At 49.3% G+C, this 25439-nt stretch overlaps 1 protein-coding gene across 3 annotated transcripts in view; it reads left to right on the top strand.

Moving 5' to 3' along the window:
* Positions 1 to 5584: 5584 nt before the first annotated feature.
* The window catches only part of SLC22A23 (solute carrier family 22 member 23), a 171798-nt gene continuing 151943 nt past the window's right edge, over positions 5585 to 25439 (top strand). For all 3 annotated transcript variants that reach the window (XM_044258093.1, XM_044258083.1, XM_044258104.1), the window contains exon 1: positions 5585 to 6724. In XM_044258093.1, the coding sequence (XP_044114028.1) occupies positions 6059 to 6724 (666 nt within the window). In that variant the 5' untranslated portion in view covers positions 5585 to 6058. The remainder of the gene's footprint in view (positions 6725 to 25439) is intronic.

The following is a 25439-nucleotide window of genomic DNA, read 5'->3' as shown; positions in this document are numbered from 1 at the left end:
AAATTTTGACCAACCTTTTAAAAGTAATTCACCCTTATCAATCATGTTTACAATTGAATAGCTTTTTTCACTGAAGTCTTTTCTTCATTTTGTTATTTCTTTTACTTGGCCTTTTGGTCAGGAAGGATAAATTTAGCTGTACTCACTGTGTAAGTTTTTCTTAAGATCTTACCTGTAGTTTTCCTTTGGCTAGATTATGTGACATTTTTATTACTTCTGCCACTGAACAAAAGTAGCTTTTTCATTTTCGCTTATGATAGGTCTTGTAAATGTCAAATTTCTTGTTAGAAAGTCAGAGTTAACGTTCCAAAAGTCAAAGGATGATATAAGTAATGTTCAAGTGTACACATTTAGAGTTTGAAGTAATTTCAAATCACTTTTTCCTAGCCCCCACCCAAATCAAGATAACCTACTTTCAAACAATTACTTGAAAGAGAGAAATCAAGCTGCACTAAGAAAAAAGAAAGACACATGATATTCTAAACTGTGGCATTTAACTATATTTCAAGTATAAATTAAAAACAGGAACATACAGAGGCACTTGGCTGGCTCAGTCAGAAGACTGTGTGATGCTTGATCTCAGGGTTGTAAGTTCAAGTCCTATGCTGAGTACAGAAATTATGTAAATAAATTTTTTTTAAAAAGTGAACATACAAGTAAAACTAATGTGGAATCTATTTTCTATGACTAGTATTATACATTCTAAGTTAATTAACCCTGACACCAATTCCTTGGAAGTCACTTTTACAGAATTATGGAGGACTTAAAATTAGATTTCTATCAACTTTATAAATAAGTTACGTTTTCTTCCCTCCCATTATCTCCAAGGAAATAAAATTGTTTAAATGTATTTGTGATTAGGTGTTATCTCTCATTTCTTTATTTTCTCAATCTTTAGGAAATTGCAAACTGATAGATTATTTAACATGCTTTCAGAGCAGGAGAGAACAGCTCAGCTTCTTTACAGTGTTAAGTAACAAAAGTTCAACAGAGTAAATTTTAAAGATCAAGTCAGCTTTATTAATTCATTTCAAGTATAAATTAAAAAAAAAAAACATGAACAGACAGATTCATGTTCACAGATGCAAGCTCCAAAGGGCTACAGAAAGGGAAAGGTTTTTAAAGACAGGACAATGAAGTCCTAAACAAATAAAAAGTCTCAGGTGAGGTTACCTTCTTTTGGGGACAAAAAGGTCTCACTGTGTGGATTACCTCATCTTCCTCTGGGGGATGGAGAGGGTCTATGTGACAGATGACTTTATTGGTACCGACCAGAAAATTCTTAATTGACCTGTTAAGACTAGATTCTGAAGGTGGTTGTATGTGCAATTAGGTTAGATGTTAAGCCCCAGTTTGATGATATGCCCTAGCATAAGTGACTCCATTTGGGGCCTGTGGTTTTCTTTTTGATAACAGAGTTGAATGAATGCAGGATAATAATATAAATTAGGGTCACAAACTAAGATGCTTTTGGGGGTCAGACAAATGACATGCATGAGGAGTGTGTGCCAAGCAGGGATGAGGGGGAGCTGGGAAATACCCATTTCCTATATTTGAAGGAAGCACAGCCCTGCAAAAAACAGGCATCAAAAGGGCTGAGGTTTCTTCCTTATTTTGTTTTTATGGTTTAAAAAAAAAAATGTTCAGACTCCTGATTTTCCAACATTGACAATTATTTTTCTGGGAACATTGTGTGTGGTCTGTGAGCTGCATTTGTCTTCCAGGCCAATCGTCTGCAAGCTGATAACTGCGCCCAAGAACTTCATCCTGGGAGCTAATCCATTAGCCACAATAACTTACAATAAGACATACAATTGTTCAAACGGATTCTCCGTGCTGGCTGATCTAAGCACTGTACAGGAGAGATCGAGAGAAGAGGAAAAGGTTGCTTGGTGACTTAAGAACCAAAGTAAACAGAGTTGTAGGATCCTGGATGATAATATCAAGCGATAATAACTTGATATGCACATTTATTCAGCAAAACTGAGTGTCTTGAGTGCCTTGCATATGCCAAGTGCTGTTTTAAGGCACCTGAATTGCAGCTGAGGGCAAATACGGAGGACCTGTCCAAACGTAGGAGGTAATAAATAAAGACGTAAATGAGAAGACTGGCACTTAGTGATAGCCGCCACCCAGAACAGTAACGGAGGGTAATGTGATAGCAGGTTCCTGATGGGCTGTCCCATACCAGCTGGGGAACCTAAAAACTCGCCTTGGAGGTTATTAGTGTCAAATTCCTCCTCCTCACTGCTTGCGCTCTAGGTGACTCTGTGATGTCATTTGTGATATGTCTTCATGAATTGAAGGCAAGTTTAATTTTAGTTAGTTACTTTTTTTTTTTTTTTTTAGATTTTATTTACTTATTTGTCAGAGACAGCGAGAGCGAGCACAGGCAGACAGAGTGGCAGGCAGAGTCAGAGGGAGAGGGAGAAGCAGGCTCCCTGCAGAGCAAGGAGCCCGATGTGGGACTCGATCCCAGGACACCGGGATCATGACCCGAGCTGAAGGCAGCTGCTTAACCAACTGAGCCGCCCAGGCGTCCCAGTTAGTTACTTTTTGATCTTGACTACATTTGGTGGGGAAGCATGTCGATGGGAGAGGGATTTAGTCAAACCTCTAATCTAATCAGGAACTTAATTACAAGGTAAGTCAGGCCTGGGTCAGGACTACAGATGACTAATTGCAAACATTTTATGTTGGTTCCTTTTAGCTTGGATCTTGGAGGGTACTGTTTTCTAGTGTGCCTCCTAATTCTGAGACTGTACCATCTGAGGATTTTTTTTCAAGATTTTATTTATTTATGTATATTAGAGAGAGAGAGAGGAAGAGAGAGCATGCACACAAGCCTGGGGGAAGGGCAGAGGGAGAGGGAGAAGCAGACTCCCCACTGAGCAGGGAGACCTATGTAGGGCTCCACCCCAGACCCCTGAGATCATGACCTGAGCCAAGCCAAAGGCAGATGCTTAACTGACTGAGCCACCCACGTGCCCCCATTTGAGGATTTTTATCACCCTTCTAGGATAACGACTAATAGCACCTTGGCAATGAAACTTCAACAGAGGGTTAGGGTTCCTCCCACCTAAAAATGCATATTAACAAATATCTCTTTAAAACACTTCCTGGAGGGGCGCCTGGGTGGCTCAGTGGGTTAAGCCGCTGCCTTCGGCTCAGGTCATGATCTCAGGGTCCTGGGATCGAGCTCCGCATCGGGCTCTCTGCTCAGCGGGGAGCCTGCTTCCTTCTCTCTCTGCCTGCCTCTCCGTCTACTTGTGATTTCTCTCTGTCAAATAAATAAATAAATAATCTTAAAAAAAAACGCTTCCTGGGATGCCTGGCTGGCTCAGTTGGTGGAGTGTGGGACTGTTGGTGCCAGGGTTGTGAGTTTGAGCCCCACACTGGGTATAGAGATTACTTAAAAATAAAATCTTTCAAAACAATTAAAAAAAAAAAAAACCCAAGACCCCAAATTCTGCATATTCAAATAGAGACACCCTGGAATGTCCAGTCAGAAAGTCTGGGTTATTCAGACCTGGGTTAAGAGCCTGCTACTTGGCTCTGCTGCGGGCCAGCTCTTTGATCTGGTAGACATTCTACCTTTAGAGCCTCATCTGGGAGACCTACCCCTCATGGGTTCCATGAGGACTGAATGAGAATGTGTATTTGGAAACTAACCTTGCAGAGTTCAATATTATTTATTATTATGATTAGAATGGCCATCAATGTCACTGGCAATGCTTACTTTGTGATGAGTTCTAAGAAAACAAATGGGTCCTTGTGACTTTGGGGTACAGAGGTAGAGCCCAACACAAAACAGAACTCTTCTGGAAAAATCAGCCACTGGAGAGGAAATAAATATCTGTAAAGTTACATTTAAATTCAGAAATAAAATGTAGATTTTATGTAATAGTAATTGTGGTGGTAATAAGACACAGCTAACATTTATTAAGTACTTCTCTGTTCCAGGCATAGTGAACACTTTGTATTTATTATCTCTTCTAAGGGAGAGAGGAGAGAAAAAAAAATTCAAGGTAATACATAACAGGAAATTGGAAAAGAAATCATAAATATACAATGTGCCCTATCACCCCTCAAAAGCTTTGAATATATGCAGGTTTTGAGACCCATTTCTCAGAGGTTTGGTATCTTCTGCAGTCCAGTGGGCCCCTTTGGCCCATGGTTATCTAATCTCCCCTTCTCAGCTACCCAGAAAAGTCCATGACCTCCTCCCATCCCCAAGGCCCCAGCTCACTAACAGACTTCAGAAATAATTTTGGCGGATGTGCCAGTATTTTAGCAGTAAGCACATGATGCCCACAACAAGAGAGAATTCTAGGTCAAAAATGTAAGCAAATAATTGAAATGCAAACGAATGCATTGAATATGCGCTGCTTAGACTGTATTCCTTTGTAAAGCAAAAGCATGTCTTTCACATTTTTCCCCCCAAATCATACTGGAAATGGATTGCTCTAAGATTTCCATTAATAAACTTCTCAGAATGTGAACTGTCTCCAACACGTGGGGACGTCGGGGTGAAAGGTGCCAGGCTATCCTCATTTCTGCCAGGCCCGGGGTGCAGGAGGAAATATGCTAATGCAGCCGTTTGCCGCAGGGCTGGTGTTATTTATGTAGTGCTGGCTGGGCAAGGTTCGAGCCGGAGCACGGGAGAGGTGGGAGACGTTTGTCTTCATGCGTGTGGATGTAGATGTGTGCGCCTGTGCACTTGGCGTTTGAAAGGTGAATTCAAGATCTTGGAAGGGGGTGGGGAATACCATCACAATTCACGTTTCTGTGTATACAGTATAACTCGTGCCGGCGGTGTATCCTTGTAGCATTGTAGTTACACAGCATGCACTTTGGAGGGGGTAAGACTTGGCGATTTGGGAGCAGGTGCGGCGATCGGTCGCCGGTGACCTGACGCTGAGGGCGACCAGAGACCCGAAATTGGCAAATGCGCATTCTTGACACTGCTCCGCGGACACAAAAATCTACCATTATCTGAAACCCGGAAAAAAGTGCGACGGGGGTTGCTCCCGAACACTGGCGACTTTGGGCTCAGGACCGGGAGTGGGGTGAGGAGAGCGGGTAGTGGGCACCTCTGAAGCAAGCAGAGGTCACCGAGACCCCGCGCACGGGGGTGGGTGGAAATCCCTTGCGGCTCGGAAGCCAAGCCTCGAAGAAGACCCAGTTCACACGCTCCGCGCGCAAGCCGACTCCTCCGGGACCCCAGCCCACTCGCGCCCGCTGCTCCGCGCTCCTGCTCCTCCTCCGCCTCGCCCAGCGGGGAGGGGGAACAAGCAGGGGATCCTCCTGCCAGGCAGGCACGGGGTGTCCCGTTTCCCCGCCCCCTCCCGTGGATCCCGCCGCGGCGGTTGAGGCGGCGCGTCGCGGCTGGAGGGGGCGCTCGCGCACAGGAGCCGGGCGCAGCAGGTGCCGCGCTTACCTCCACCTCGGCGGGGGGAGAGGGGGCGGGCCGGGGGACAGGGGAGGAGGAGGAGGAGGAGGGAGGCCGGCTCGCGGATCGGGAGAGCGCGGTCGGCTCGGCAGGCTGGGATCCGAGCTCGCGGCTTCCGGGAGGCGCCCGAGGCCGGATAAATACCTCCCGGGCTCCCGGGGACAAGCGGACGCTACCCGCACCGCCGTCCGCGCCGCCCGCGCCGCCCGCACAGCTGTCCGCAGGGCACCGAGCCGCCCGGCTTAGGCGCGGCGCCCGCTCCTCCTCCTGCGGCCGGCGCGGAGCAGCGGAGAGCGGCGGGCTCGGCCGCCGGCGCCCGGGCCGAGGAGCCGATGAGCGGCGGCGGCTGAGGGCCCGGGCCGGCCTCTGCCCGCCCTCTGCCCGGCGCCCGAGCGGGGCCGCAGCGCCCGGGGCGCGGGTCCGGGCCGGTGACATGGGGGCGGACTGAAGCACCCGGGGCGGCCGAGCGCTCTCTCTAGAGCCGCGGGGCTCTCCTCCGCGGCTGCGGCGGCTGCGGGCGCCCGGCCCGGCGCGCTGTGCCCGGGGCGCCCGCGGGAGCCTCCGCTGCGCTTCTATGCGCCTCTGCGGGCGCCGTGGGCCCGGGCCATGGCGATAGACCGGCGGCGCGAGGCAGCGGGCGGCGGGCCCGGGCGGCAGCCGTCCCCGGCCGAGGAGAACGGCTCCCTGCCGCCCGGGGACGCGGCGGCCTCGGCGCCCCTCGGGGGACGCGCGGGCCCCGGCGGCGGTGGAGGGGAGATCCAGCCGCTGCCCGCCCCGCATCCCGCCGCCGGCGGCCCCCACCCGGGCTGCAGCTCGGCGGCGGCGGCCCCGAGCCTCCTGTTGCTGGACTACGACGGGTCGGTGCTGCCCTTCCTCGGGGGCCTGGGCGGGGGCTACCAGAAGACCCTCGTGCTGCTCACCTGGATCCCGGCGCTGTTCATCGGCTTCAGCCAGTTCTCGGACTCTTTCCTCCTGGACCAGCCGAACTTCTGGTGTCGCGGGGCCGGCAAAGGCGCGGAGCTGGCGGGGGTCACCGCCACGGGCCGGTGGGACGCCGGCGACTTGGCCAACTGGACCAGCCCCCCGACCACCCCCTTCTCCACTGCCTCCTGGGAAGCCGCGGGCAACCTTAGCAACGGCAGCGGCGGGGACGGGGGAGACACGCCACCCCTGCCGTCCCCTCCGGACAAGGGGGACAACGCCTCCAACTGCGACTGCCACGCGTGGGACTACGGCATCCGCACAGGCCTCGTCCGAAACGTGGTCAGCAAGGTAAGGGCTGCGCCCGCCACGGCCCCGTGTCCTCCTGAGCCTTTCACTCCTGGATCTCCTCCACCCTTCTCTAGGTCTCCCTCCGTGCAGACCGAGGTCCCTTAAAGCGATGCTCGCCTGTGTGTACGTGGATCTGGCATCGACTTGATCCTCTGTCCCCCAGAGGAGATGCATTTGCTTGTGAAGCGGGGGCTTTTCTTTGGCTTCCTCGGGGAAACTGCCTCCCGAATCTAAGGAGGGACTCCATAGCCTTTCCTAGTTTGCACGCAAACTCCTGCCCGAGTGCACGTTTGGAAAGAGAGCCCCTCACCCCCAATGACTTGAGCTACCTTCCCCTACCCTTCCAGCTGTCACCCTCATTCAGGCAGGGGTGGCCCTTGAGAAATGTAAGGCTGCTGACCTGGCAGCCAGCCAGCTCTGGAAGACTCGCCTCATTCAGGGTCTGATGGCTGGAGCCAGGACCTCGGTTCTAATCTTCTGCCGGGCTATTGGTCCCCCACAAAGAAATATCTACCCATGAGACTAATGGCATAGTCCCACATGTTCTTCTTTCTGGCAGATCTCAGTCATCCCGTGCTGGGTTTGGAAACAGACTAAAGCTAACTATGGAACCCAAGTTAGAGCCGCAGAAGCAAAGAGCTTTTGCACATTTCTCTTTCCCTCCTCATTGTGCTCATTCCTCTCCAAAGACTGGTATTTTTTACTTTGGATTTTGCCACTTGGGTGTTTTCTTGGGACTTCAGTAATATCTCTAGAGTATAGGACGGGAACTAAGAATTTGTTTTGTATTCCCGGACCACCACTGCTGTCACACAGCAGCTGCTTTTGTCTGAAGCAGTGAGACCCTGGGAAGCTTTCCCTGAGCAACCGTCTTGCTCAGAGTCCCGAGGAGCCCCTCTCACAGATGCATTGCATTGTGTGAAATGGAGCAGCCGTGTTTTTTGAGAGGAGATGGGTGGCTGGTAGAAAAATGGAGACTAGGCAATGTCAGAAAAATTAATCCCTAGGATGTCTATATTTTCTGATTTTTTCATGTAAGTGGCATTTGTTAAGCAATTTGTGTTTTTTGTCCCTTCTGTATTTTAAATTACTAATTTGCATTTCAAAGTAAGTGTAGACCTCCCATCACCCCCCCCCCCTTCTGGGCAGTTCTGGGCACAGTGTGGGTTTTTTTTTTTTAATTTTTAAATTTTTTATTAACATATGATGTTTTAGCCCCCGAGGGTACAGGTCTGTGAGTCGTCAGGCTTACACACTTCACATGGGCTCAGTTTTAAATGCTTTGTTTAAAGGTGAGACTGAAATGTGACAGAGTGCATGTGATTTCTCCCCCAAATGAGTGTTAGTAAACAGTTGTAGCTCAGGGATGTGTAAGATGAAACTCTTACATCATCATAATCATTGTTTTAATCTTGTACCAACCTGGCAAGAAATGATCTGTCCTGTGGGAACTGACGGCATTAGCTGTTGATGGGGAAGATCCTTCAGGCTTGGTTCACCTTGACACCCCTCGGCCCCAGCCCAGCACCTCTCCTCTCCAAACGTGTTGCTGTGACTCTGTTTCCCATCCAGGCAGGGCAACATTTGTTGGTTTTGTTTTGTTTTGTTTTGTTTTGTTGTTACCAGCATGGAAAAATTGAGAACAATGACTGGAGTGACTATTTTAACACCCTTTGTATGTCCCTGCAAGTAAGGATTTGGTGACATTTTCAAATACTTTAAACCCCTTTTTAAAGTAGAGGAGGAATAATAGAGATGAAAGCAGCTGTGTTTAGAGGGCGCTGTGTCCCAGGGTCAGAGGGGAGGGGAACTTGAAAGTTTGGAGGTGGGATAGAGCATCATTATCCTAGTGGTGGGGACCCAGGAACAGCTATTCACACCTGCCGGATGGTGGGATGAGAGGACTAAAATAGTCCTTGAAAACAGGCTTTAAAGGCACAGTGGAGAGCTGGCCAATTTTTCTAAATTAGCACTCAGGAGGGTCAAAGATGGCAGTAATGTGTGCCCTCTGCTTTGGGGCTGCTTCAGAGCTATGTCGTGGTTACCTGTAGCTGACAAGGCAAGACTGGTTGCTGAAGACCTCGGGGGAATAGTTAGAGACACATTCTCTCCTAAGATAAAGACTAGAAAGGACATACAGATTTTTACGCACAATAAGATCCAAAGAAAGGACTGTCCTTCTGCAGTGTTCTGTTCCATAACAAAAGGCTTCAAGAGCTCTTTAAGCACATTGGGCATATACTAAGGCCGACTTCCAGCTTCAGCTGCCTGTGTCCACTGGCTACTGTATCAGATACACAAATGCGGACGGGATACTGTGATGGGTGCGCGACTGAAGCAGTCAGGTGCCTCTCCGCTCTGCTTGTAAGAGCCGAAGTTGACGGCGTCACCTTCCCTCAGTGGATCCAAGTTCAGAGTCTGACAGGTTGCATTTTATACCCTCTTTCCCCACTCCAAACCACAATCTAGCCACTTGAAAATAACCTCACACAATGTCTCTGTCATAAGATTTCCCTCAGCCTGTACGTGCCCCTCCAATAAGCACCCTGTCCTATCCCTAAGTATTAGGTGGGGAAGGGATACAGAAAAACGGTCAGGCATATATTGTGTTCTATCGTATTATATTATACATACATATTTTATTATGAATGTATATTGTATTATACATACATCCTATTCTAAATATGCATTATTAATGGGGATATATGTAGTACACAATTATCGCGTATAGGCTGTAATCGTACCTACACATGTGAAACTGCCGAGCCCATTAGAATCCTAGGTTATTGTAGTTACAAGGGATCTTCAGGCTGACAAGCCTGTCTCCTCTCCTGATCAATATCCCCGACATGGGTCCCCCCTTCCAGGATGGGAAGGGAGGGCCCCACTGGCGTGGCAGCTCTCCGGGTAGTTGCTCTTCCTTGCAGACAAGCATGTTTCAGGGTGGATAGAACTCAGGTCATCTCACGCCCATTTGTATGGCATTGCTCCTCTGAAGGGTTCTTTTTCCTTTATATAATATGTGTTCGGATAGCGGAGCATACCCAAGACCCAAGTTTCTTTCCCAGCTAAAAAAATCTCTAGCTACTAAAGCCATCCCACACATGACAAAATTTGCCATCCTGATGGCTGCACTTGGCATGTGTGCCTCTTAAACATGACACTCAGAGCGCAGCCTGGCTGGCCTTGTGTGTCCTAATCAAAAGGGAGCATGGACGGACACCGTGCTTCCACAAACGGATCCTGCAGCTGAAGGCTTTCAGTAGACATGACAAGTTTCTATCTTGAGACCACCGTCCCCAAATCTTTGTGGGATTACGTTGTCAAGGATTTCCCAGGCTAGGCTTCCATGACACGGCACACAATTTAGGTTTCTTCGTAATACTTTTAGGTTGTTAGATGTCACCTGTTAGGATCTGTTTATTTTTATTTTGTGCCTTGGTCTTTGGTTTTTTTCCAGAATTTTCAATGCCTTCAAAATAGTAATAAAGATCTCACCTTTCTTTTGTACAACCCTGTAAAGTTTTCCAAACGTTTCCTTTTAGTATGTTACTTCCTTTTATTAATGTTGAATAATCCAAGGCCAGTCTTAACACTGAGCATTATCTTGGATATTCAGTTCACACCTTCGTGAGTGGGCCAGGTGCTGTGTACCTGGAGCCCTGCGTTCAGCTTCTCAGTGACCTTCAGAGCTCTGCATTTTATCTCCCAGCCATGCCTTCCCGAAACAAATCTGACAAAGTTCTGAGTCACTAGGGGTCAGCTCTGGGAGAACTGAGGCCAGACATGTCTTCCTGTCCCACACCAGCAACCCCTGGCAGCTCAGACTGTCAAAGATTTTACACAAGGTTAAAACACACACACACACAATATTGCTGACTTTAAAATAATCTTAATAATTTGCAGCGTTATCCTGTATTGTTCTGAGTGACTCCTCCTTGGTTTCCAATGCTCACCACTTCCTTGGAATGCTGCCAAAAATCAATGTCACTGCTAAACTTTCTAAGCTCCATTTGCTTTCTGTACGTAAAGTTTGGGATGTTTGTCCCCAGTCTTCTGATACTTCTTCTGTTCGCCGTGATTCTCAAAGATTGCTGGCTTTCATCCTGTAAGTACATCTGAGAGTTGTTTAAATATCCTGGGAAGTAATTTGTATTCTTTTTCTGGGGCTCAAGTCTAGAAGTATTTAAAGTGATTCAGTACAATTTAATTAGGATTAAAAATAATTACAATCTCATTGCAATAGTAATATTTTAAAAATAACCCAATGTCAGGTCATCCCAGGGGTGGTTGATTTATTTTGTCTAGTGTAGACAATACAACAGTGAACATCTTTATGCATCTCTATTTTTAGAAATTGACTAATAGATAATGCATGCACATGGTACAGAAAGCAGACAGTGAAAGTAACATTGCCTGCCATCTCTGCCTCCAGTTTCCCTCTTCAGAAGCAACCATGGTTACCAGTTTCTTCTGTATCCTTCTAGAAATAGTCTATATTTTCATTTATATATTTGTCTCTCACAAACAATGACATAATCCATACATTGTTCTATGCCTGTTTCCACCAATATTGGGTATGGGTGCCTATCCCCAGGGAGAGAGCCCCTCATTTTGCGCCTGTAATACTATGTCTGCGTAGTATTCCACTGCACCAGTAAGCCATAATTTATTTAATTAGTCACCTACTCAGGGGGCACTGAGGTTGTTTCCAGTCTTTACTCTTATATAATATATAATGAAATTCTGGCATGCATGAAATTCTTAAAAGTGGAGGGTCAAAGTAGACTACAATTTGTATTTTGATAAATGTTGTTAAGTGCTTTCTCTGGAGAGCTTATCAATTTCCACTTCCGCCCCTCATGCTGGAGGTGTTGTTCCCCGTACCCTCCCTGACCAAGGACTTAACCCACTTTGAAGTGTCTCCAGTTTGATCTGTGAGGTGTACTTGGGGGTGGTTGTTGTAATTCGCATTTCTCTAGTTAGAAGGGAGGGTAATTATGTCTCTGACATTTTTGGAGCCATTTGTTTCCTTTCCTTTGAACTGCCCTCCTCAGGTCCTTTGCCTATGTGTGGGTTTGGGGGGAGCAGTACGCAAAAAGTACTGTCCAAGTTCTTAAAGCAGAAAGTAAATTAACTCTCTGGATGTCTTGTAAATGTTTTTCCCCTGGCTCCCTGTTTGTCTTTTTGTTTTATTTATGGTGTGTTTGTTATGCAGAAACTTTGGGTTTCTATGGAGTCAAATTACTCTTCTCTGTTAGGGTTTCTGGGTTTTGCGTTAGATTTAGGGCTTCCATAATTCCGGAATATTAGAAAAAGACCCATACTTTCTCCTATTTTTTTTTTATCTTGGAACCTTTGTCATTTGGTGTTGTAGATACCCATTTTGCATTGATTAAGCTAGTAGGATGAATTGCTAGAAAGAGAAATAAATATTAGGGCCTGGATATACCCAGCATTTCTTGCAGGCTTTGACTTGCCCCTAGCAGCGTCCTAAACACTGCATTTGGCAGTGGCACCAGTGGGGAGACCAGAAGCTCAAGGGTTGTTAAGCAGCCCTTGTCATCGTTTGGGAGCCGACACCCCCCCCCCCATGCTGTGGGGATCATCTTTCCTGCATCCTCTTGTTCTGAGCTGGATGCAAAATCTCTCATTTCTCCTGCCCCCCTCTTCTTCCTCTTTTGTCCATAGCATTTTTTGCAGATCTCCATTCATTTTGGCCTTCAGTCCAAAGTAGAATTGAGTCAAAAGCTGATGTCATTTAAAACCACGATGGGCTTTCTGAATGTTTGTCCTGGCATTGCCACAAACCAGCTGTGAGCTGGAGCCAGCTTGGCGTCTACTGGCTCCAGCCAGTGTACGCCTCTCCATCCAGTAGCCGGCTTGGTGTTGTCTCGTTGGTGGCTTCAAGTCCGCAGGGTGGGAGCACTTGCACCATGGAATTGGCAAACACTGCGCATTTGGGGTTTTATGTTTTCTGCAGAGATCTGGTTGTCCAATGCTCCTTATGCCACTCAGTGTGACCCCAGGCCACTCCTTTCCTTTTTTTTTTTGTTTTTGTTTTTGTTTTTTTTTTTTTAAACTTTTCTCCTAACTTCCTTGCATAGATGAGTCCCTCTTTTGGGCCAAGTTTGTGCTATGTGTTTGGGATAAAATGACATATAGACAGTTCTGTTCCTATAGAGCTTAGAGACTAAGGAGGGAGGCACACTTTATTAATTAATAATAATCCTTTAATTACACCCGGAGTTAAGTGTGTAGAAAGAAAGGGACATGAAAGGCTAGAACAAAAATCCTGGCCTACGCTGACTGGTCTCTGAGTGCAACTGACATCTGAGTTGCGCATCTTAGGTTTGAGTGGGAGAGAGGGGAGAGAGAACGGCATTTGCAAGGGTCCTGTGGTATGTGAGAGCTTCAAATTGCTAGGAGGTAGTAAAGGTGGGAACATGGGGAGGAGTGGCTGTGACACATTCAGAACATCAGCCGTGAGATGAACCAAGTCAGCTAAGGGGATGAACTGAGAGGGAGGGCGGCAAGGCAGAGCATGTGGAGAAGGGGAGCTGGGATGGGGAGTGGGGCTCTGTGGAGAGACAGAGGGGAGGGTGCAGAGCATTTGATGGGGAGAGGTCGTCTGACCAAAGGTGCTGTGGAAACCAGGTGGTTTGAGCTGTGGGAAGGAGGCAGGCCAGCCCAAGAAGAGGTTCTGAGGAGGAGCTGGGGGAAATCACATTCCAACTGCAGGTCCAGGCCCGACTCAGGGGCCTAAAGCCTCTTTCCAAGCTATTGCTAGGAAGCAGCACTGGCCCATTGGAGTATCCCAACATTTTCTCCCACCCTTCCGCTCGAAAGGGGAGAATTTTAATTGAATTTGCACAAAGCTGAAAGACTCTGACATAGGAAACCATCAGTCTAGAGTTTACTTGGATTCAACCAAGTCAGCTTTACCAAATGCCTAGTGTAGGTTAAAAAAAAAAAAAAAAAAAAAATGTTGTCCTGGGCATAGCTAGCATATAATATGATCTCTTCGTCGCAAGTCCTCGGTTTACAGATGGGAGGACAGGGGCTGGAGCAGGTTGTGGGGGGGGGGGGTCACAGACTCATCCAGAGCCACCAGCTCCGGGGGCTAGAATCTAGCTCCGCTCCCCCCGCAGAGTATTCTTGCCTCTGCCCCGGGGTGGCCCCCACCAGGGGAGAGGGGCCAAGGCTGGTGGGCCATTCGTCCCTCCTTCGGCCCTGCTCATCCTCACTCTGCTGTGCAGCCCTCGGCCCGCTCTCCCCGTCCTGACACCAGCTGTGTGGTGTTCCGGGTGGCACCGGCCACGCCCCACTGGAGCTGTGTCGGACCCTTTTACCCACACAGTCTCGGCTGTGGCTGTCAGAGCTCACCTGCCTCTGAAACCATGAAAAGAGGAAGAAGGGCTTTTTCGTTTGGCAGGAGCAGTTTCAGGTCCTGATGGCTGCTTAGGACCAGCAGATGTTACCAACAGCCATGACAGCCCCAGGTACAACTCCATTAGCTTTATCTTTGGGAGCGGCAGGAAAAGTGAGTCATCCCTCGCTTTACGGGGAGGCGAGAATGAGAACAGCTGGGGAGAACCCATCGCCCTCCCCCTCCCCTGGGTGCCCAGCAAACCCGAGGAACCTGGGAATCTCAGATCCCTTTCTCCCTCCTGTGTGTGGGGTGCAGACGGGCCCAATGAGTCGAATGAGTCATCTGAGAAATACTGTGGCAGGGAGGAGCTGATAGGCCACACCTGGGAGGGTGATTTAGGTGCCTGCCCCTCCCCTCCGCCCAGATACCCATCACATGGGGGACCAGGTGTGCCCTTCCTCCAGGACGCAGGAATCCAAGGTGGCCTGAGGAGTCTGACCAAAACGGACCTCTGGTCTGATGAACGAGACCATGTAATCGCTTTGTGTGTTTTCAGGTCACTGGTCACAGGGCTCCAAGGGATCTGGAGAGGAAAAGGCTTTTCTGGCCGACCTCGAGGAATGGGAGAGAAGGACTCTGCCAGGGGCTTCACACCCCCACAGGGGTCTTGGCTCAGACACTTGAGTTCATGCCATTAGATAGAGAACCATCTACACGTGTTAAAAAGTCTGGGCTGGCTGTGCTGGTGACAATGGATCAGAGAAACCGCGGAATTTTAGAGGAGTTGGTGGTAACTTTGGATCTCAACGGCAGGGGTCAGAGAGCTCACCTCCGGGACAGGTGTGAACCGGACAGAAGGCCAGGCGCTCTTCCCCAGGGCTGCCCCACCCATCCCGAGTGCTGTCCTTGCTGACTTGTCATGGGACGGCAGAGCCTGGCCTCACGAGCCTTCAGACTTTGATCAGATGTGACTTGGGGCTCGTCCTTTCATTTGCTCAAGGCTGCTCAGTGCTGGTCATTATGTGTGAGCAGATGTTCCTCCAAACAGGGGACCTAGAGACTGGCAAGGCTTGGATTTCTAGGAAAGAGGGGCAGAGTGTTTATTGATGGTTGAGCTGGCTTTCCCCTAAAATAAATCACTGCTGAAATAGAACACCGCCGGAGGCCACTCCATTTGCATAGGATGATATTTTGTATCATCCTTGTATGACTCTTGGTCGCAAGTATTGGAGACAAATTTCACATTACATTAACAAAACAGAAAAGAAATGTATAGGAAAGATGCAGGAATGGCTCAGGGAACCTAGGGTGCGATCTGAAACCAGAAATTGGGGGCTGGGGGAGGGGTTTGAATCAGGAGCCCTGCTGCCCCTGCCCTTCTGTCAGAAGCCACACGTGCTCTCAGCCCTTGGTCCAGAAGTCAGCTTTGTTCCCCCTACACACTGACTTTGCCCATGCTTCTGCTTACCTGGTCAGGCACCAGTCAGCACGGAGGCTCGCATTCCTCTGTCCATTCCAGATTCCTGGGTGCGAGTCTGATGTCCAGGCAGGTTTCAGAGTAGGGGGTGTGGTTACCCGGTGCCAGGGGTCTCCTGCAGACCATGTGGCACACGGTGGTAGTAGCTGTTCTTCAATGGTGTGGAAGGGATTAGAGAGGAATCTTTTTGGCAATTAACTGAGAATAATTGCATATTGATGCAAATCATTATATACTTTAAACAAAGTATTCTTTTTCTTCACAAAGACTCAGGATGTAATTTACCTGACGGCTTAAGCTTAGTGTGGAATTGGCAGAGATGCTCCTCCTGAGGCTTCTTCTCTAGAAACAGTGATACATGGTCTCTCTTGGCTCCAGATCACAGAGAGAGCTTGGAACAAGCCCTTGGACTGTCACTGAAACAGTTTTACACGTTACCCCCACCCCTGGCCCCACACAGGGTGAGTGTCTGTTTTTCTAAACCTTTCTGCTGGTCAGGACCAGCTAGATGAAAATGCGAACACCTCGTTCAAAAATTTTTAAGATCAGGGGCGCCTGGGTGACTCAGTCATTAGGCATCTGTTTTTTGCTCAAGTCATGATTCCAGGGTCCTGGGATCGAGGCCTGCATCAGGCTCCCTGCTGCATGGGAAGCCTCCTCCCTCTCTCACTTCCCCCGTTTGTATTCCCTCTTTAACTGTCACTCTCTCTCTCTCTCTCACTGTCAAGTAAATAAACTCTTTTAAAAAAATTATTAAGATCAAGACAGTGACAGCCTAGCTGTAAGCCAAATGTGGGCGCATCTGAGCGGTGGTGCTTCTGGTGCGCTCCAGCCTGTCACGGCTACAAAGCCAAGCGAGGATCCCTGGGCCCTTGTAAGTCTTTCTTCCTGATTTTTCTGTGTCCTTTCTGCTTCTCTCTTCCTTGGTTGTGTTTTGTATCTTTTTCTAGATTTCTTGTAGTCAAAGTGAAACATACTTTTTGTGGGTCTGTTTTTTCCCAGGGAACAGCTTCACAAAGTCCCAGCCAATTTTGTTTTGAATATTTAGTTCGCCTAAGTATGCAACAAGAAGGAGCCACCGAGGGAGCCTTCTTACATGTGAAAACACTGCCCAGAAGTGAGACAGTTGGTTTACTTATCTGAGCAGTGAACCAAACAGCTGAGTCATAGGAATGTGTGGTAAAGAATGTTAAGTCATAGGAATGCTAGTTAAGTGTTTATCAGCCTTTTTTTTTTTTTTAAGTGGAGAGGAGGGTCATCCTTTCTCTAATTTAATTCTGCCAGCTCACAGTCACACTTTATTTCTTAGTATCGTTGAAAGAAGAAGGGCAAAGGATATAATGCTGGCATTATAGGCGTCCCAGTGGTCGTATTAAATTATGGATGGGCTATGCACTCAGCATAGTAATTTGCACTACAGAGTGTTTCCTCCCAGATTAGATTAAAAGCTGCTTTTTCTCTGTGTGTTTAAAAGATGCTTTACAAATTGGGCACCCTTGATTGTTACATACTGAGGAACTCCACTGTTCTCCAATGAATATACATGAGCATTTGCAGCAAACACAAAGTTTTTGTCCTACTTTTTAAAAGTTTTTTTTTTTTAATTGTGGTAAAATACACATAACATAAAATGTGCCATTTTAACCACGTTGAAGTGTACGGTTGAGTGGGATTAAGTACAGTCTCGGTGCTGGGCACCCATCACCACCGTCCATCTCCAGGACTCTGTCATCTTTCCAAACTGAAACTCTACCCGGGTTCAGTGCTAAGTGCCCAGCCTCTCCCCCTCCCCTCCCCGGCCTCTGGCAACCACTATTGCACTTTCTGTCTCTGAATCCGACTACTCCAGCGACCTCAGATCAGTGGAGCCAATTCTACTTGTTCTTTTGTGACTAGATAGATTTATTTTACGCAGCAGAATTCATCCACATGGTAGCATGTGTCAGAATTTCCTTCCTTTTTAAGGCTGAACTATATTCCATGCTATGTACAGACCGCATTTTGTTCATCCATTCATCCACTGAGGGACCCTTGGGTTGCTTCCACCATTTGGCTGTTGGAAATAAGGCTGCTGTGGACACAGGTGTTGTTCTACTTTTTGAAGACCGTTGGGTACAACCCCTTCATCCCTCCCCTGTTAGGTGATTTCTGGAGCCACCTGTATGGTGCCCAACCCTGGTCCTTCTGTCAGAACATCCACTCTGTAAGCAGGCCTTCTGCTCTGCCTTTGGTGGGTGACACAGGTGGGCAGAAGACAGTCTGTGCCCTGAAGAAGGAGCTCATGGTATAGCCACGACAGCTGGTAAATGGAGGATTCTAGGCCCAGTGGGGACGAGCTGAAATAAGCACATGAGAGCCGGGAGCTGAGGGTGTGGAGTGCAGAAGTAGGCATGCCCAAGAAAGCCCACAAGGTCTGTGCTCGGCTCTGGGAGTTCCCACCATGGGCAGGGGGAGCCGGGTGCTGTAGCCTTTGAGCTGGGCGCCAAAGGAGGGCTAGGGTCTTGAAAGATGGAAAGTGTTTCATCTGTGGGGGAGCTGACAAAGGCTGGGAAGGGACCAGTGCAGGGCGCAGAGGAGGATACCTGCAGCAGAACTTGGGGTCCGACTGCATAGGCCCCCACAGTCCATCCTTGGGGATCAGTGGGGTTTTCCCCATTAGACAATGAGTTACCTGAAGTTTGTAACAGAGAAATGAGAGTAGAGACCCATAATAGAAGAACCCCCAGGCCCAGGCTAGGTCTTGTGGCACTGTGTCCTCAGGACCCCTGTGGCAGGCATCTTGGCTTCTGTCTGGCTGCCATGTGCTGCCACTGGAGCACATGTGTTGGTGTGGGCCTCTGTGAGAACTCTCGCCAAATCCCCATCCCAAGTGTGGCCATGTCCCAGGAGCTGTGGCCCTCGCCCTGTCTGTGTGTCCGTGCTGTTGGGAGCTGCTGGCTTTGCCCAGCATCCCTGCCTTAGCCCCTGGGCCTCATGGCCTCTGTGCCACAGATGGTGTCAGCTTGCCTGATGTCAGATCCTGGGACTGCTTCAGCGATCTCCATCATGGTCAGCCTCTGCATGGTGTTGGCAGTGACTGCTCAGTCCTTGACTCTCTCCTTGGGATGGGGGGAGGCTGCTTTTCCAGATTTTTCTTGTGCTCCCCTGGTTGCTCTTCTCCTTCGGGAATCCTTTCCACCATCTGCTGCCTTCAGATGGTTCCCCAGAGTCTCAGTCAGCTCGGGCTGCATAACAAGTACCACAGACGGGGTGGGGGTAGGGGGCTGACAGACATTTGGTTCCTCTCGGATCTAAGAGCTGGAAGTGTAAGATCAAGTGTTAGCAGGGCTGGTCCTTCTGAGGCCTCCCTCCGTGGCTTATGCATGCTGTCTTCTCCCTGTGTGCTCACCAGGCTTCCCTCTATGTGCGCCTGTAGTCTAGTCTCTTTTTACAAGGACACCAGTCCAACAAGACCCATCCCAATTACCTCATTTTTAAGTTAATTACCTCTGTAAAGGCCCCATCTCCAAACACAGTCACATTCTGAGGTACAAAGAGTCAGGACTCAACATTTGAGAGTTTGCGGGGGCGGGGGTTGGGTTTTTTGGGCAAGGGGACACAGCTCAGCCCATAATATCCGAGTCCCAGCTCACACCTTGAGTAGGGCAGCAGCAGTCTTCATCTGTAACCCGGATGTCTCCTCAGAGCCCTAGCTCTGTGTGTTTGGTTACCCGCTAGACTGGACCTCTCATCTGGTCCCTGATCTACCCCCCCTTACCTGAAATCCCAGTGTTTTTGATTCCCTGCTTCAGATCCATGACCTTCAGGATGAAGTTGGGTCTGATTGGCTGTTTTTCAAGGTCCCTGTAAGTCTGTCTGCACCCTGCATGCGTCTCCTGCTTGGTCCCCCATCATGGCTGTGCGGGGACCCTGTGCTCCAGCTTCCAGTTTCTCAAACAACACTTGACCTTTGCAAGCGGTTCTCCTTCAATCCAGAATCCTCCTGCCCTCCCCCTCATCCCATCACCTTCCGAAAGTCTTTCCTGGCTCCCTATTCCGCCACCCCAATCCTCTGTCCCTGCTTTCCTGGCCCAGATCTGTATCCTTAGCTCCCGGATCTAGTTGGCACTCAATTAACATTTCTCGAATGGCAAAGGTAAATAGGAAGGGGACCATTACTGTGACTCTCACTTGGGGAAGGTGAGGTGACTTAATTCTAGGATGACAAGAAAAGGAAGAGGACAGGTAACTCAGACCTAAAGTCAAATTCCAGTGCGTTTATTGAAAACTGAGAAATAGCAGCTAGGCAAACTTGAATTCCCAGTGGGCTCTGGAATAGGTTATATGTTGACTTTAAGTCATCATTTTTCAGAACTTTCAGTCCCGGGGCCTTCTCTTCTCATGAAGGTGACATACCGAACTGGTGTGAATCTCGGATTGCAGTAGCCGGGGCTGGAGCTCATAGAGTTACCTGGGAGCTTTTAGAATCTGGGACCCAGGCATCAGTTGCTTACAAAAGTTCATGCAGTGATTTCCGGAGGTATAATTCCCCGCATCCCCCCCACCCCTGCCCCGCCGCCCAGGGGACATTGGGCAGTGTCTGGCAACATTTTTTGTCCTCACAGCCGATTGGGATGCTACTGGCATCCGATGGGTGGGGACCAGGGGTGCTGCTGAATATCCCACAATGCACTGGACAGCGCCCGCAACAGAGTACGACCCAGTAGAGCACACCAAGTTTGAGAAACCCTGGTCGAAGCTGATTCACAAGTTCATTGTATGTTCTGACCATACCCAACAGATGGCCGGGATCAGCCCCGGTGAGACCTTGGCCCTCTGTAACCCACAGGGGGAGCATTGTTATGTGGTCTCGGGAGCTAGAGGAGGGTGATTCATCACACCAGGAATCATCACAGCGCAGCCAGGGCCCCTTTGCCCTCCGTGAACAAGGGTTTGCTGAGCGCATAAATGGTGTAAACCAAGTATCCGTGGACACGTTTAGCCTACCTAGGGAAGCACATTATGAAATGCTGTCCCAGCATATTCACGTACAAATGAATGTTGCTAATGACCAGGTCACTCATTAAAGTAGGTCCTTTGAACCTTGGCTTGGAATAATGGTTAATTACTTGAAAAGGAAACATTTATTTGGAAGTAAAAGGTATTTATTTTCAAAATGTCTCTAATTCAGACTAGCCTTTTCCATAATTAATTCCCATTAAGGTGGTTTGATCATGTTTTCAGCAGCAGGAAACGAGAAACCCCCTGGGGGACACAGACACCAAGAACCGCTAGAGTTCAGAATCAAACATAAGCACTGTTTACACTCGCTGAGTAACAGAGCGGGATTGACCGCTCCCTTGGGCACGGGCGGTGAACCTACAGCAGTCCTAATGTGACATGGACCCGCGCTTAGGGCTAGCACGTGTGAAAGTAAGCGTGTGCAGTGTTAGCCAGGGCAGCTGGGAGGTGCCCCCTTCATTAAGCTAAGCCAGCCTCCCCCCACCGCCCTCAGGCAGGTCCAGGCCTCAGGCAGCCTCAGCACTTCCCCAGCGAGACCTTTGCTTCCTTACATGCCCATGGCATCATCTGTCGGTCCCACTCATTTGTATTACTTTTTGGGAGTTTGTGCTCGTTATCCTTGGTAGCTAATAAAGCACTATCAAGGACCACAGAGGGTCAGAGAGCTTTCCTGGGGCTGGCCAGAGAGTCTGACCTGGCTCTCAGAAGGAACTTCCAAGTAGTAAATAAAGATGCTTCAGCTAGAGGCCATCCAGTGGGAGGTAGTGAAGGCAGGAAGGTAATGTGTCTTCATGGGGCCCTCCTCGTTTCTGGAGCCGTACTGCATGGTGAGTCATCAAATCCTCTGTGTTCCAAGGTATTATTTCATAATATTTCAAGTTTTATTGGGAAGTTTTTCTGGGAAGTCCCATAAGAAACAGCTTTCTAAATATGGGTATCATCTAGGCCGTGAAGGTGTTTGGGGTTTTGTTTTTATTTTATTTTTGGTTTTGTGTATCTGCTGATACGGGGTTCGAATTGAACTGAGCTGTGGTTTAGTATAAGCAGTGGCTTCTCTCTTTAATTAATTTCTCCTCTGCCATTGGATTCTTCCCCATTTATAATTCTAGTTCTTTCTTGACAGAATCTCAGATAAGTGACTAACGGGAGGGATGGTGAAAAGGAAAACTGTGACCTTGATTATGAATCTCATCTCCAAAAGCAATTTTGGGGGAAACTGGAATGACCTTGGACAGGCAGAAGGTTACCAGGGAATTTAAAGACTCACATAGTTTATCATACTGAAAATAGGTTTTTAAAACTGCAGAAGGCATTTTTTCCTTTAGTCTGGGGAGGCAGTGACACACAGCAGTCTTTCTCTAGTGATTTGTTTGAATCTGTCTAGTGACTATTGTGGTCTAATCTCCTAGAAGTTAAAAGCATATGCAGGGAAGATAGCCTACAGGAAAAGTGCAGAGTAGTGTGTTGTATTCAGGCATGTGCTGGAGCTACCGGGGAGAAGGAGCCATGAGGTATGCCTTCGAGAGGGGTGGTCCCTGGAGACAGAGACAGGCAGAGGGAAGCAGGGAGCCAAAGCATGGTTTAGAGGAAGAGCAGGTATGCGTGGGGAGTAACCAGAATGTGAGTACCGTGGAAGGAGGCAGGAGGGAAGCACTTGTTTTCAGTTAGGAGGGGAGCACGTACAGTGTTGGGAAGGGTTTGAAAGCTTGGAGGGTTCTGCACAGCGCAGAAAAAAACTCAGATCAAACGGGCTTAAAAATATAGACAGCGATACCTGTGCTGTTTCTGGAAGTCTAGAGAGAGGATAGGCTCCCCTGCATGCCTCTAGGCCTTCTTTAGCACTGGTTCCTTCTAATGCTGTATTATTAGTCTGTATCACAGACTGGGGGGCTTGATTGACAGAATTTATTCTTCACGGTTCTGGAGGCTGTCAGTCTAAGATCAAGGCGTTGGCAGGTTGGTTCCTTCTGAGGCCTCTCTCCTTGGCTTGCAGATGGCCTTCTCCCTGTGTCTTCATGTGGTCTGTCCCCTGCATGTGTCTGTGTCCTCATCTCCTCTTACAAGAATGCTGGTCAGTGACCTCATTTTAACTTAAATCTCTGTACAAACTCTTTCTCCAAATGCATCATGTTCTGAAGAACCGGGGGCTAGGACTTCAGCCGATGTATTTTGAGGGGGTACAACTCAGCCCATAATAGACGCTGGTCCATTGTCGTGGCAAGGTGGCTTCCTATGACACCTGGTTATTTGCTAACCCCTGCCCCCTTGTGACTCAAAGGAGAGGGAATGGCCACCTTCTCCTTGAGCATGGTACATGAGTCCTCCTCTCCTGTGGACCCTGTCTTCCCACATACCAGCCCCTGGACCAACAGCCCTCACTGGGTGATGCCACATGCGCGCTAGGGATGGGCCACCTGACCCTGAGTCACATGGGAGGAGAGAGCCTGTTCTCTCACCTTCTGGCGAGAAGAGGCATTGGGAACGACCAGCACAGCCCGTTGCTCTCTGCCGAGGAGTCTGGACTTTGGCAGGTGATGGAGGGTATTGAAGGATTTTGAGCAAGGTCACGGCAGCACGACCTTCCCCAGGTGCCCTTCGTATACCCGCCGTGTACAGGCTGCCTTGAGCAGGTGGTGTGTTTCACCCTTGGGATAAGCCAGTGAGGTGGCTCTGTTCGCAACGTCTCCGTCAGGTGAGGAAACGGAGGTGAAGAGGCGAAGAAACTTGGCCAGGGACACACTATTATAATCGGAGAAGTCAGCACCCTACAGTGCGTCACTCCCCTACAGTGCATCTCCCCAGCTCCAGCATCCGCGCGCCCTCCATCCGCCCCGTGCCACGCTTTCAGAGGACAAAGCTGGCTGCGCTGGGGGAGAGGAGGGGACGGTGCTGCTGATTGTGGGGCCCCAGCCAGGTGTGTAGGAAAGGGAAGGGATCACGCTGGTATATCAGACGAAGGCAGGTGGGAGGGCACGAAGCATCCAGGGGGATCTGAAATCAAGGTGTAGCTGGGACGGGTTCCTTCCAAGGGCTGGGGGGACAGTCTGCTCCGGGCCTCTCCTGGCTTCTGGTGATTGCCACAATCTTCAGTGTTCCTTGGTTCATAAATGCCTCTCCCCAATCTCCACCTTGATGTGGTCTTTGCCCTGTCTCCCTGTCCTCACATCATCTCCCAACGTCAGTGTCTCTGTGTCTGAATTGACCCTTTTCCTAGGGACCCCATTCGCACTGGGTTGGGGCCCACTTTAACGATGTCATTTGAACTTGATTACGTCTGCAAAGACCCTGTCTGCCGATGTGGTCAGGCTCTTTGGTAGCAGGGGGAGGATTTCACCAGAATGTGTTAGGGGAACACAGTTCAGCCCACAACAGAGTCCTTTCGGGGAAGAGGAAGAAGGCTCCAATCCCGGGAACACACTAATTCTGTCTTTCACCTGAGTTGTGCAAGAGCAGGGCTTTCCATCTGTGTTATCTACTGTTGGAATCCAGGGGGTGACCAAAGGGGGCAGGTGCAGAGAAGAGGGGGCCACGGACAGGGTGGGAGGGCCTGTGGGGCATGTCACGGGGGTGGCGGGAGTGGAAGGAGGAGGACCAGGAGGCTGCGGCAGGATTACTGGGTGCAGTGTCCCCCACGTGTCACCACCGAGAGAATTTGGCATTCAGAGAGGCTTAAAGAACGTGGCTACATAGACCCAGCAGAGCAAAGTGGCAGGGGCTGGATTTGGGCCCCTGAGGGTCTGCATTCCAGATCCTGCTGGGGCAGCGCTGCATAAGCCAGGCCTTCCCAGGGTGCTGCTAGCCCCATGTTTCTAGGGAGGACTTTTTAAACCCAGGGTAGGGCTCCTGTTTTGTTTGCCTTTGATACAGTTACAATAATGCCCTTGTTTTGAACTGAGGGACAGCCCATAACCACATTTGTCAAGAAGCTCAGGCCTTGAAATAGCAACTGTGTGAGCCGTTCGCTGTGTTCCCCGTGCTTGGACTAGAGATCTGCTTGGGCAGAAGGGAAAGTATGTGCAGATGCCTCCCCGCCTTGGGGTGAATCGGGCTGAGATTCACCCTCAGCGAATGGTGGGCGCTCCGCATGGCTCCTTCCCCTTTGCTGCCCGTGTCCCGAGAACCAGCAGTGGAAGGAGCCGTGAAGCCCCAACCAGTTGGGTATTTCTGTCTCGTCTTTGGAGACCCATTTAAAACCATTTCCCAGATTTTTGCAAATGGAGGTATCATTAACATGTGGGTAAAAGGCACCGATTTTAAGTGTATAGTTTAGTGGGCTTCAACCCCTGTTCCACCCAGTAGCCACCATCTAAACGAAGATCTAGAACATTGTCTTCACCCCATTTGATCCCCTCACGCCCCTCCAATGAGCTCGCCCCCACAGGCAGCTGCTGTTTTCATTCCCAGCCCCAGAGCTCAGCTTTGCCTGGTGCAGAACGTCACAGACATGGAATCACACAGCGCGCACGCTTCTGTGTTTGCTGCTTCCCCCAGCAGCATCTTTGGGATTCGTCTGGGTCTGGGTTCTGGCATAAACCCGCGGTCGCTCCCTTCTGTGGCCATGCAGTTTCCCCCCGCACATGCACACCGTATTTTGTTTCTCTCCTCACCTGTTGATGGACCCGTGCGTTGTTTCCTGCTTGTGGCTGTAGCACACAGACTGCCATGAACATTATAATCCGAATTTTGTACATCCTTTCCAGTCTTGACTCCCTTTTAGCTCTATGTTTAAAAGTTGATTGACAGGGGCGCCTGAGGCTCAGTGGGTTAAGCCTCTGCCTTCGTTCGGCTCAGGTCATCATCTCAGGGTCCTGGGATCGAGCCCTGCATCGGGCTTTCTGCTCAGCAGGGAGCCTGCTTCCGCCTCT

Source organism: Neovison vison, chromosome 1 (assembly GCF_020171115.1).
Source record: "Neovison vison isolate M4711 chromosome 1, ASM_NN_V1, whole genome shotgun sequence".
NCBI classification, from domain to species: domain Eukaryota; kingdom Metazoa; phylum Chordata; class Mammalia; order Carnivora; family Mustelidae; genus Neogale; species Neogale vison.
The sequence above is the reverse complement of the archived record's forward strand: the minus strand, read 5'-3'. Positions and strand labels throughout refer to the sequence as shown.